Source organism: Lactuca sativa, chromosome 5 (genome assembly GCF_002870075.4).
Source record: "Lactuca sativa cultivar Salinas chromosome 5, Lsat_Salinas_v11, whole genome shotgun sequence".
In the NCBI taxonomy this organism is placed as follows: domain Eukaryota; kingdom Viridiplantae; phylum Streptophyta; class Magnoliopsida; order Asterales; family Asteraceae; genus Lactuca; species Lactuca sativa.
Window position 1 is genome coordinate 170,536,637 of NC_056627.2, and position 13,457 is coordinate 170,550,093.

The 13,457-nt window shown below is 35.0% G+C and overlaps 1 protein-coding gene and 1 pseudogene across 1 annotated transcript; one reads left to right on the plus strand and one right to left on the minus strand.

The window, feature by feature from the left end:
• Positions 1-4,573: 4,573 nt before the first annotated feature.
• On the plus strand, positions 4,574-6,074 carry LOC111885466 (polyubiquitin-like). Its single transcript, XM_023881723.3, has one exon. The coding sequence runs from the start codon at positions 4,742-4,744 to the stop codon at positions 5,888-5,890; it is 1,149 nt and encodes a 382-aa protein (XP_023737491.1). The 5' UTR covers positions 4,574-4,741; the 3' UTR covers positions 5,891-6,074.
• Positions 6,075-9,393: 3,319 nt separating this feature from the next.
• On the minus strand, positions 9,394-10,616 carry LOC111885458 (polyubiquitin 11-like; annotated as a pseudogene).
• Between the last annotated feature and the right edge of the window lie 2,841 nt (positions 10,617-13,457).

The window sequence follows — 13,457 nt, forward strand, 5'->3', positions numbered from 1 at the left end:
CAATGTGTATGTTCACAAAACATAGAATACATAAGTAAATAACAAAACAAGACTTGGAACTGTACTGCTCCATCTTCTGAATTCCCAACGTGAGTACATGTCTACTAGTTTCCTGAGAATACAAGTTATTTTGAAAGAGTTGATCATCAATTAAGTTGTTGAGTTCATAAAATTTTAGTGATGTAAGTATGTTGTAGAAAGTTGTAGTAAGTTGTAGTATGTTGTAAGTTTTGTTTAGAAAAGTTCGCTTGTTCCTCCAGAAAATCCTATATTTCCTACTTTGGTAAAAGATAAGTAAAAATGACTCTACAATCCTCTCTATGAGTGCTAAATGGATACAAGTTATATAAAACCTAGAGTAAACAAACAATCGGTTGTGTGTATCTGCCCTAAGCCCACAACCAAACAAGGAACAGGAAATGAGGCGGAAGGCACACAGCCCATTGGTTGTTAGATCCTTATTGTATATAACCCTGATGTATTCCCTTGGTACTCACGGAGTTAATTGTAAAAGTTCCTTTATATTTGATGAATAGATTCTTTAAGAAAACCCTTATTTCTTATAATAAAAATGGTAACCACAATGGTTCATTCTATAATCACTTAGTTTATACTAGATATATATAATCTAAGATCGAACAGATAGTTAATTGTGTGGATCTGCCTTAAGCCCACGACCAAACAAGGAATAGGGAATGAGGCGGAAATCACACATCCAACTACCTATCGGATATTAATTATATATAACCTTGATGTATAAACTAAGGTATTATAGGATTCACCACCTAAGGTCCTTTAAGTTTATACTGGTTTAATAAAATGGATTAAACCCTTTACTGGTAAGTTTCTAGTTTTGTATGCCAAAAGTTATGATTTGAAAAGTATGCTTTGTACTAGAAAATTGTGCATTATATTAGTGTCCTATGACTTGACCTATACCTGGTACCCCTTATGATGACTTAATGTATACGAAACATATATATCGCTAAGATCGAATGGATAATAGGTTGGGTGAATCCGCTCTAATACCACAACCAAACAAGGAACAAGAAATGAAGCGGAAAGCACACATCCTATTACCTGTCGGATCCTATTAATATATATCCCTTGATGTATACATTAAGGAATCATAAGGTTAGCATTATGGTCCCTTTCTACTGAATGTAATAGACTCGACTGTTCTGATGGTCGTTTGTAAAATGTAAGTTTTCCCTAGTTTATAACTATCTTGACTCGAAAATAACTTGCATTAACTTTCAAGTGGAACTGTCACTTTATGAAACTAATGGGAAAATGAAAGTACTCAGTTGTCTTTTAAATTGACATCCTGACGTACTGATTACCTTAAAACATGTATGTTTTATAAAGTTCATAATGTGAAGGCTAGTACCCATACTATACGTTCTCCCTGTCAAGAGATTCTGGGAACCAAACGCGACTTCCGCAAACCAGTTGCTAGGTCGTGTAATCCACATTAAAGTTATGTGATCATGTATACCCAATTTAACTATCAACTTTTGTTTAGAACAATGAGTTAGTGATTTATTGGTATAATTAGATCTTGTAGTTGTTCCATGCTATAGCAACTTAGTATGTTCGTTTTGTTATCATGTATAGTGTAGTGTGTTCTCTTTGTTTCTCATCATAGCATGTTCTTCCTGTTATAGTGTACTGTATCTAGTATGAACTGAAACTCTAAACTATACCCCTTATGATTTACTAATGTTTCACTTGAACTGTTATTGAAAAGACTCGTTTTAATACTTAGTTATGCTTGTACTTCAAAATGGAGTTTTGTTAAACTAAAAGTAACATAACTTTAAAAGAATTTTTGAAATGATTTGATTAGTTATAAAAGACATAAGTAATCTTTTGAAAGATGTTTACAATAAACATTTACACAATTATCATTGTGTTCAACTTGTATCCCCCCCCCCCCCCTTAAAAGCATTTAAAACAGTTAAAAGATTCATTACGGGGTATGAACTCACCTAATGTGGGTGATTCAAACAAATACGCGTGTAAGGATGAGAAGTCCCACGAATGAAGTCCCGAGACTTAAGGAGACCTAAATGACATATAATGGCATATATATTGGCGTGAAAATAGTGTTTAAAGCAACTAACATGCTAGGAAACACTTGAAATTTAGTGTTGAATCACATGTGATTGATCAAGGGAGAGTTCACGACCACCAATGGAGTTTACGGCCATGAGTTTACAGCCAAGGGAGTTTACGGTCGTAAACTCATGGTCAATCATGCCAAAGTGTGTGTTTTAAGGTCCTACAACATCCATTAAGGGTTCAAGGTCAAAGGCTTGGACTTAGGAAGGGTTTGCGGCCAAAATGGCACACTTATAGAGGGTTTACGGCCGAGGGAGATTGCTTGGCCGTAAACTCCTTTTGTCTTGCATTCTTGATGGTTTCAAGGCTCTAATCAGGTGTTTCAATTAGATAACAAGTCAAGGAAAGGAGTACTCACGATATTGAAGCTCGAAAGGGTTGATTTTGGCCACGAACACTAGTGTGTGTTCTTTGTGTTCTTGGTGGAAGTTGAAGATTTGAAGATCTAGTTAATAAGATGATTTCCATGGGTGAAATCATGAGATGATACTAGATTAAGAAGGATTAACAACAAACCAAAAGAAGAACACTTACATTTTTTATGATCTAAGATGAAGAACTCGATGATACTTGAGAGAGAATTGGAAGTTCTTGAGGTGAAAGTAAACTAATGAATGAAAGTTGAAGGATATGAGTCTTTATGGAGGAGTTTACGGCCCACCTTGAGTTTACGGTCGTAAACTCTTGTGCCTTAGCCGTGAACTCCTTTTTGGTGGTGCTTAGACTTTGATGTTGCTCAATGACTTTAGCAGGTACTTCCCAACACTTATTCCTTAAGTGTACTGGGCTAAAACTTCTTAGAATGACCTTTAACAAGTCTAGAACTCATTACTAATGAGTCTGACACTCAGTTGAGTTGAATGACTGAGTTTTCAAAGCAAAAAATTTTCGGGTTGTCTCATATAAGAAAAAATCGATACCAATAAACTCAGGAACAAGATGGGAAGAAACCGATACCTTGTCGTCTGAAGTAGGCTGCTCAGGTTGCTTCGTCGGGGGAAGAAATTGAAATGGAAGTGAAAGACTTCACATCTGTCTTCGATTTCTCTATTTCTTTAGTGGAGGCGTGTAGAAAAATAACAGGGCAAAATGGGAAGACATCGTTTTTGTTCCCAGTCCGTCAATTGCAAAGAAAGGACCGAAACTAATAAAAAACTTGGACGAGTCCTTTATTTTTTAATCCTTATCAAACATGCCAATTCGTTTTTTTTTTTTTGGACCCAGGCCCCTTTGGACTCAGTTAGACCCTACATCAAACAACCCCTAAGTCATTTTTCCCGATTAATCTTGAGTAACCGGTCATAAGGACTAAATGTGTACAGTTTAACAAGTTGATGGGGTAAATGTTAACGTAAAAAACTCAGAGACCAAATATGTAAAAATCAAAAAATATATTACTATTTTAAATCATTATCCCTTAATAATATTTTAAAACTATTTAGATAGTTGTTACCTCTTAATTTTAAAACTATATAGATAGTTGTTACTAGGGGTGTTCACGGTCTGGTTTTTTCGGTTTTTAGCTCAAACCGAAGCCAAACCGTTAGTTACGGTTTTTATCAAGTGAAAACCAAAGCCGAACCGTTTAAAAATTAAAACCGAACAAAACCAAACCGCTACTAACGGTTTGGTTCCGGATTGGTTTCACGGTTTGGGCTTTTTAGGCCCATTTTAATCGAGTCCATTAAATTGTTGAAAAAAAACTGCAATATTATTACAACAACAAAATAATCTATCAAATATTATTAAAAAACTTTAATATTAAAGCTGTCAAAATAGTATAAATTATGTCAAATATTGTAACAAAAAGTTGAAATATTAAAGTTGTCAAAACTACCAAAATAGTAAATAAAAAACAATAAATGAAAACACTAAACATTGTTCTATTAGATCAAGCATCTCGACGTTAGTGACTTACTTGCCTAGATTGGATACCTTTTTTTTTCCAATTGGTGTTTCATATACTAGTTAGAAATTAGGATCTGACTTACTACCCTAAATTGGATATTTTTTTTCAATTGGGTTTTATGTACCGGTTAGAAATTGGGATTGGGTTGGACTCTAGAGTAGTAAGATATTGTGGGTTTTAATTTTACTATGTAATATTTATAAATTAAAATTAGTATGTAATACAACAAAATACAATTTTATATATATATATATATATATATATATATATATATATATATATATATATATATATATATATATATATATATATATATATATAACTCTATGGTCCGGTCCGGTTTTTATACGGTTTGAAAATTTCAAAACCGCAATTCAAACCGTAAAACCAAACCGATGACCGGTTTGGCCGGTTTCACGGTTTCAAACCGAACCTCGATCACCCCTTGTTGTTACCTCTTAACATTTAAACCCTAATAAAAATATGATATGCAAAATTTGGAGTAACCGCATCTCCCACCTACAATAACAGTTTTTATCTCCTTATTTTTCATTCCATTCGACTCAAACCCAAAACACATCGATCAAAACCCTTGCAGATATTCGTAAAAACCCTCCCGATCAGCATAGGCTTCCGAGGCCCTACTATTTCTAATTACAATATTCAGAAGGAATCTACGCTTCATCTCGTACTCATCTTCGTGGAGGGATGCAGATCTTTGTTAGAACGCCAATGGGCAAGACCATTACTTTGGAAGTTGAAAGCTCCGTTACCATTGGCGAAGTCAAGGCCAATATTCAGGATACAGAACGGATTCCATCCAATCATCAGGTTTTGTTCATTGCTGAGAAGAACCTCGAAGGTTCTAAACCATTGGCGCACTATAACATCCAAAAAGAATCTACATTGCACCTGAGTATGAGATTGGGAGGAAATATGGAAATTTTTGTGAAGACTTTGACAGGGAAGACCATTTCTCTTATGGCAGAGAGCTCAGAAACCATTGGCAACCTGAAGGAAAAGATTCGGATCATAGAGGGGATTCCCCTGCTTCAACAGCGTCTGATCGTTGTTGAAAAGCAACCCCTTCAACCCGAAGACTGTACAACTTTGGCTGATTGTAACGTCCATGACAACTCCACATTACACATGGCTTTGAGGTTGCGAGGCGGTGGTATTCAGATTTTCATCAAGACATCAGCAGGGAAGACCATCACACTGGTGGTTTGCAGCTCGGAGACTATTGGTAATGTGAAGGAAATGATTCAGGACAAAGAGGGGATTCCAAGGCATCAACAGCGTTTGATGATTGATGGAGAGAACCTGGAAGATGATTTAACTTTAAGCGATTATGACATCGAAAATGGATCTTCATTGGATCTGGTTCTGTGGTTGGGAGGAGGTGAGATGCGGATTTTTGTCAAGACTTTTACAGGGAAACCCATCAAGCTGATGGTGGAAGGGTCCGAGACTATTGATGATGTGAAGGGAAAAATTCAGGACATAGAGGGGATTCCATTGATTCACCAGCGTTTGGTTATTGCTGGAAAGAATTTGGAAGATGATTTGAGTTTAAGCGATCATAACATTCAACACGGATCTACATTGGATCTGATTGTGAGGTTGCGTGGCATGACACTTTCTATTAAGACATTGACAGGGAAGACATTAACACTGGAGGTGGAGAGCTCGGACACCATTGAATATGTGAAATTAAAGATTTCAGAGATGGAAAATATTCCATCTGATCAGTTCAGACTTACATCATCTTCTGGGAAGCAGCTAGAAGATGATCGGACTCTTGCTTCTTATACTACTCATGACCCGTTTATTGTGCACCTTGCATGCGTGTTTTAGGTAGTCAATTATGAAAACTAGGTATCTTTCTTTCATTGTTGACTTTTTTTTTTCTTGTGGTCATCTGGTTGCATATATGAAACTTTCAGTTCTTAATTCTGTTTCCTGATGTTAAATTGAATGTTCGTATTAGACATTTTTTGTAATGGTATATACTTGAGTTTACATAAGTAATATGGTAATACTTTATAATATATGATGTCAAATTATGCCATTTCTATTTTAGCTTTCCATTTTTTAAGAGTGTTAAGATAACGGATGGAAAGATGTCAAATTATGATAATTTTGATGCTAATAGCTTTTATAACTTGTTGAAGAGAAATATAACTGTCTTGTTTGGATGAGTGAATTCAGATTGTGTTCTTCGGTATATTAGTCGATCAAAATTATTGGATGTTTAGAATAGTTCCTTGTTTGAAGATTATACAATGAAAATTTATGTTGTTTTACAGGTATTTCTTATTACTATTCTTTACTTTATAATGCTTCAAGTTGATAGTTGATTGTTCATGTAATGTAGTTTAGATTATCAACTTAAATATTTGTTCATAAGGGGATTCTGTTTTTTCAATGTCCATCTATGTTTTTAAAATGAGTTTGCATGATTTGTCTTTTACTCCGATTGATGCATTTGGTGTTTGTAGCTTTGTAAATATAATATTCATAATTAAAAGATTTGGTGTTGAATTCGTTGAAGTGGTAATAGATGAAGTCGTTGTGGATCACATGTTTTTGAAAAGAAAATTGATGATATTTGCCAGAGATTGTGATAGATTGTATTTTCTCCAGTGGTGGGAAGAACTCAGTTAAATTACTTTAAGCGGGGGTTTGGATTGTTGGATTCATTTTGTAGGATTTTGAATGTGTCAAAGGATTTGATGGATTTAAAAAGCTATTATGTGTTTCGTTGGTAAAATTTGACTTTAAGGGATCATTACATCTAGGGGTGTCGAATGGGTAAAATTTTCGGGTTTCGGGTAGAACGGGTATTTTCTTAAGAAAATAATACCCGATACCTGACCTATATTGTAATTCGGGTTTTCGGGTTTCGGGTATTCGGGTTTGAGGTCGGGTCGGGTAATTATCGGGTATACCCGAAAATTTCTTAAATGACACTTATTGATATTTTTTTTACATGTTGTTTGGTTTAATAAAGAATTAGGTAGGAAAATACTCCATACAATTAATAAGTACATCTATAATAACAATACAAATCATTATAATATGTTATGTACTTTTTTAATTCCATTACGTGCGATAGAGAGAAGCTGAGAATTATGATGACGGTTCAGGACTTCAGCTTCAGCGTCGTATTCCCTTTGCAAGTTTGCATCGACTGTCAAGCCGTCGTTCATAAGAAGGAAACGACGAGTTCTGTTTTATTTGAGTGTGTACGTGATTGCATTATATATTTGGTATTATTTAAAAAACGAATTCGGGTATTCGGATATACCCGAAAATAAATATTCATACCTAAAACCCGACCTATATTATTATCGGGTTAACGTATTACCCGAATGTTCATACCCGTTACCCGTTCTACCCGACGCATTCTACCCGAATTCGGAACGGGTCGGGTGGGTAGAACGGGTTTCGGGTTTTTTTGACAGGCCTAATTACATCCAAAGTGGATCGACCCAGGAATTGGTTGTGAGGTTGGGAGGCTGGAAAGTTTATGTTAAACACTTTGAATGGACACCCCATGGCATCTTTATCAAAAATCAATCTATAATTAATAAGCTTTTTTGGAAAACAATACAAATTCAACCAATAAAAATAATTAAAAAAAATAAATAGGGTGTCTTTATGATAAAATAAAGTGTCTTTTTAGTCAACCGGAAGTAAAGACCTCATTGATTATACGAAGTCAAAGGTTTCATAGATTGACGACATTTTATCTTGTCAATTTAGATTTAACTTACATCATCTTCTTCTGGGTGGAGCTAAAAGATGGGTGGACTCTGGCTTATTATACTACTCTAGAGGAGTTTATTATGAACATTGCACAAGTCTTTTAGATAGTCTGCCGAAAAAACTAATTTTAATTATTTAGGGAAATCTTCCATAAAGTCTTAATATTTTGACACAGTTTATGGTTTAATTCCAACATTTATTTTTTGAACTGAAGAGTCCCGATTATCTAATTTTATACGATAATATGTCATTTTCTATTGAAAAATAAATAGTGGCTATTTTGTTAACTTGGACAAAATATAAAATAATCAAGATTTTTTTGTTTAAAATTTAAAAATTGAGATAAACCATAAATTGATCCAAAATATTAAGATTTTATTGGAGATTTCCTTGGCGTTTATGGTCAACTTTTCTAGTCATTCAGTTGCATATATGGAACTTTTAATTCTTATTTCCTTTTCATGATATTAAATTACACAAATATATAAGCCAGTTAAGGAGAAGATGACGCTCCATTTGGAAATACATATAATGTCAGGTTTCTTAGTAGGCTACCACGAAAATGTGTGGATTCAACAAATAAAGAGCATATTTGGCAGTGGAATGGTAATTTAGGCATTTTAGGTTTTATTTATGTAGAAAGGTAAGGTAGTAATTTTTCCCTTGCTCATGTGAGCAGTATTTAACTTGTAGTTGAAGGAGAGGATAGCATATTTCATGTGATTGGGTTTTCTCATGGGAGAGGCTAGGCTCTCTAACATCTAGGTAAACTTCTAATCCCTTTTGTTAATTTTGGTATTTTCTGGTAACTTGAAATGATTTTTTACCCATGTTTATAATTTTTTTTTTTTTTGAGTTGATCACTTCATAGCTATTAGTGTCGGAGAATGGATCCCAGTACTATAGTTTAGAGGCTAGAAGAAGTAGAAGAAGGATTGAAAGAAGTGTGTTCTTTCATGGTTGTAATGTGACAACGTATTAGCACTGTAAATGAGAAAATTGAAGCTCTAAATGTAATAACTATGAAGCATAAAATAATGAAATTGGATTAAGACTTTGACAACGCATAAGAAAATCAACTAAATGTAAATTTGTCTAAAGAAAAAACAAGTCAAGTGGCGAACAGAACATTACAAAGAAATGTTGGTTGGAAAATGCTACACCTAAAGAGAGGGAATGGATTATATATATTGAAACTCTCTCCAGTGATGAAATTTGTAACATGTAGATGTGTGAGTTGTATAGTTGCCTTTTTTTAAGAGGAATCTATAAGATGTCAATAACGGTTTTGTTTTTCATTAGATACTTGAAAAAGAAGTGTCTTGGCGCATATCACCAAAAAAATATAATAGACTATAACTTCATAAACATGTCCCAAGAAAATGGAATTAATGTGAATGAGTTCGGGTTTATACAAAGTAAGAAAAGGTTTTGTTGTGCAATTGGTTTATGTAGATATATAGTCAATGTATACAAACTAATCTCATCCGATAATGATATTCATTTGGTTAAATTTAATACAATGCAAATCATTGGTAAGACATAACATAAATATTTGTGTGAAAAGTTAGGGTGTTAACATAAACATGAGCACTCTAAAAAGCTTTAATCATTAAAGAAAGACTGTATATCATCAGAATAGCAACATTATATTACATAAAACATCAAGTTACTTAATAGAACATAATGAAAGATAGATTGTATTCAGATTTCAGAAAACACCACCTCTAAGACGCAAGACAAGGTGCAAAGTGGACTCCTTTTGAATATTGTAATCAGCCAAAGTCCTCCCATCTTCAAGCTGCTTCCCAGCAAATATAAGCCTCTGCTGATCAGGTGGAATACCCTCCTTATCCTGAATCTTTGCCTTCACATTATCAATGGTGTCCGAGCTCTCAACCTCTAGAGTGATCGTCTTCCCTGTCAATGTCTTGACAAAAATCTGCATCCCTCCCCTCAACCTCAAAACCAGATGCAAAGTCGATTCCTTTTGGATGTTATAATCGGCTAAAGTTCTACCATCCTCCAACTGCTTTCCAGCAAAGATCAGACGCTGTTGATCCGGTGGAATCCCTTCTTTGTCCTGTATCTTAGCCTTCACATTGTCGATCGTATCAGAACTTTCAACCTCCAATGTGATTGTTTTTCCAGTTAACGTCTTAACGAAGATCTGCATTCCACCACGGAGGCGGAGGACGAGATGAAGGGTGGATTCCTTCTGGATATTGTAGTCCGCTAAGGTTCTGCCATCTTCTAACTGCTTTCCGGCGAATATGAGTCTCTGCTGATCAGGAGGAATACCTTCTTTATCCTGAATCTTGGCTTTGACGTTGTCGATTGTATCAGAACTCTCGACTTCTAAGGTAATTGTCTTACCGGTGAGGGTTTTGACGAAGATCTGCATACCGCCGCGGAGACGGAGGACGAGGTGAAGGGTTGACTCCTTTTGGATATTATAGTCGGCTAGGGTTCTGCCGTCCTCGAGCTGCTTGCCGGCGAAGATGAGCCGTTGTTGATCCGGAGGAATTCCTTCCTTGTCCTGGATCTTGGTTTTGACGTTATCAATGGTATCTGAACTCTCCACCTCGAGAGTAATCGTCTTCCCAGTTAGTGTTTTCACAAAGATCTGCATATTTTGAAGGATGAATGAATGGATTAGTTGATCTTGATATGATTGGAATGAATTGATGGATTAAAGAAGAGGAGAATGGGTCTCAATTTATAGCCCCGTGGGTAACAAAAAGAGGCGTTGTTGGTGTCGATACCGAACCTTCCCGCAGTTCCTAGAGGCGTCTAGGTCTAATAATACAAGTTAATTCTAGACGTTTCGATTCGATATATATACATATATATATATATATATATATATATATATATATATATATATATATATATATATATATATATATATATATATATATATATATATATATATATATATATATATATATAAACACCATTAAAGTTAGATCCTTTAAAATATTGTAAGGTTGGTCATTAAATTTTGGGAATATGACATGGTAATTAAATTTTAGGTATCTTTGTATATGGGTAATTGTAACATATACGTTTTGAAATCGTGTATTGTAAGATATAAAAGAGAATAATATTATGTGAAATTGAATGTTAAGTTCTAACGGATAGTTTTTACTAGAAATAAAGTAAAACTATGTTTAGAATCACTAATAAAATATTGGAAGTCTTATGAGATTCCAATTAAAAGCCAAATAGTTAAATATAGCGAAAATATAAAATTTGAAATAAGTAAAATTTTGATATTGAAATTTGTAGATAATATCGTTAGAAACACGTAGGCGAAAACCTCGTCAAAATCTGAGTTATAACGAAGAAGTTATGACCAATCGAAGATCCGTGACAAAACCGACACGACGCAGAATGACGTAAAAAGTGAGTTTTTGATAAACTACTTTTTAGCCTTAGTAATCTAAATGAAAGTTGTAGTATTCGTTAAACCGAGAAGTTCGATAAAAAGAACACCAAAATCTGACTTCGTATGAGGAAGTTATGATTTTTCGAAGTTTCAGCTTAGCAGTAGACAGCTAAAAACTCGAATTTTAGATCAAGTGATTTTTAGCCGACACAACCTAAACGAGAATTGAAGGTCTCGTCATTTGTAGTACAATGGTAAAAAGTCTGACGAAAACGGATATCGGATAAAGAAGTTATGAATTTTTAACGGATTATCCTGTCCCGGTCTGTTAAAAATAATAATATAAAAATTAAAGTCAAAATTAGCCGACGAAGTCTAAACGAAAGTTGTAGAGCATAATTTTAGCTACGCGTGCATATAAAGAACGTCAAAAACGGAGCTCGTATGCAAAAGTTATGAATTTCACAAGATTTGACACATTTTTTATTTAATTTTTGCATGAATAGTGATAATCCACGTGGCAATTTCTGATTGGACCGCAGCCTCGCTGGCACCTTCTGATTGGTCCGATGTCGTGTCTGCCTTGTGTCCGAAGCTACTGCGTGTCGTGCTTTGATTTGTCCGAAGTCGTGTCAGAGTCCGGATCTGACGCGTGTTCTCCAGCTGTCTCGGTCTCGCATGGCTAGCCTCGTGGCCTCGCCTCGCAGTGCCACCTGCCCCTTCGCGTGTTCGAGTTTCGCAGGAGCCATGTCCGAGCCACGCAGCAGCCTCGTGTCCCTCGCTGTTGATGCCACCGAGCTGCTTCGCTGCCTGGTTCCTTCTTAGCCGACCTTCGGACCTCGCCTATAAATAAGGAGGCTGCAAGATCTTCCGACTAGAATCCCAAATTTTGCATTTTTGGCCCCTTTTTCAATATTTTCACTATTTTAAATTGCCCCGAAGCCCCGGTAACATTTTTAAAGCCCGGAATACGTCCCGAAGTGCCCGGAGATCCCGAGAAATTATTCTTTTCGGTTTGAAGCTCTACCTTTTTAGAACCCGGTTTTTAGCTAATTCTCCCGGTTTTCGACGAATAAAGCCATATTTGGAGCCGATATGCTGCTCAAATTACTATTTTAACCCCCGATCATTTTAAGGTGAGTTTAATATATAGTAACAATTGTATGTTATGTGTTATATGTACTACGTGCTTTTCAGCGTTATTATTCCGGGTTATTTTTAATTGCTATTTTTAATAGCAAAGATATACCTTTGACCTTGTGATCAGTGAAAGGACTTAGATTCACGATGGTACTGGTATGTAGCCTCTGGCCATGTAGAACATGTCTCGTAAGAGAATGACTTCTATTCTATGGCATTGGCAGAATGTTAGATAGGACTGGTATGTAGCCTCTGACCATGTAGAGCATGACTCCGTAAGAGAATGAAATCTATTCTATGGTATTGGCAAATGGTTAGACAGGGCTTTAAGCCTGAAATCTACCAAAATGTTAATCCGAAGTTGTATATCTTCTGTGCCGTTTGGGCCAAAAGCTTTATTGATGCATATCAAGCACGAAAATTGTTATGTCTCATTGATCGTAAATCTTTGAATCACATCTTGAGTTGATATTGAAAGCATGACATATGTTACCCATATGCTATTGTTGTTCTTGTTCCCTTTTGCTTCTGTTATATTGGTATATATATAAGGCATAAGATTATATTGTATCTATTTATTGAATTCACTAAGCGTTATCGCTTATCCCTCTCAATGTTTAACAATTGCAGGTGATGAGTATCCAATTTAGTTTTATACTGCTGAAAGATTTAGAATAGTTAATATTATTTCTCTGTATTCTAATGTTCAAGTATGTATATGAATAATAGATTCCTGGGTAGATATGAAATGTAATAAAATTTAGTCGGTTTGTATCCAATCCTTTGTAATCACTTTATCAATATAAAATATTGTTTTATAAATATGCATGTAGCATGTTTCGAGGAAGTAACTTAAGAATAATGTTGGAATAATATGAAAGTTTGGGTCTTTCATAAATACGAAAGTTGGGGTCTTTCAATCATGGTATCAGAGCAATGGTTTTAGTGAACTAAATATCACGGATTGGTATTTAGACTTAAACTGTTGGAAGCTCAATATATGAGCTGATTCATAATAAGTATATGGATACAAACCATAGGAAATATTTAAGTGTGGGATTGGGCAATGATAAACCCTAGTATTCTAAGATATTCTAAGTGAACTAGAAATTTTGAGGACTT

What these genes read in the sequence shown, in the direction of transcription:
- LOC111885466 (XM_023881723.3), top strand. Translation starts at nt 4,742, where the DNA reads ATGCAGATCTTTGTTAGAACGCCAATGGGCAAGACCATTACTTTGGAA.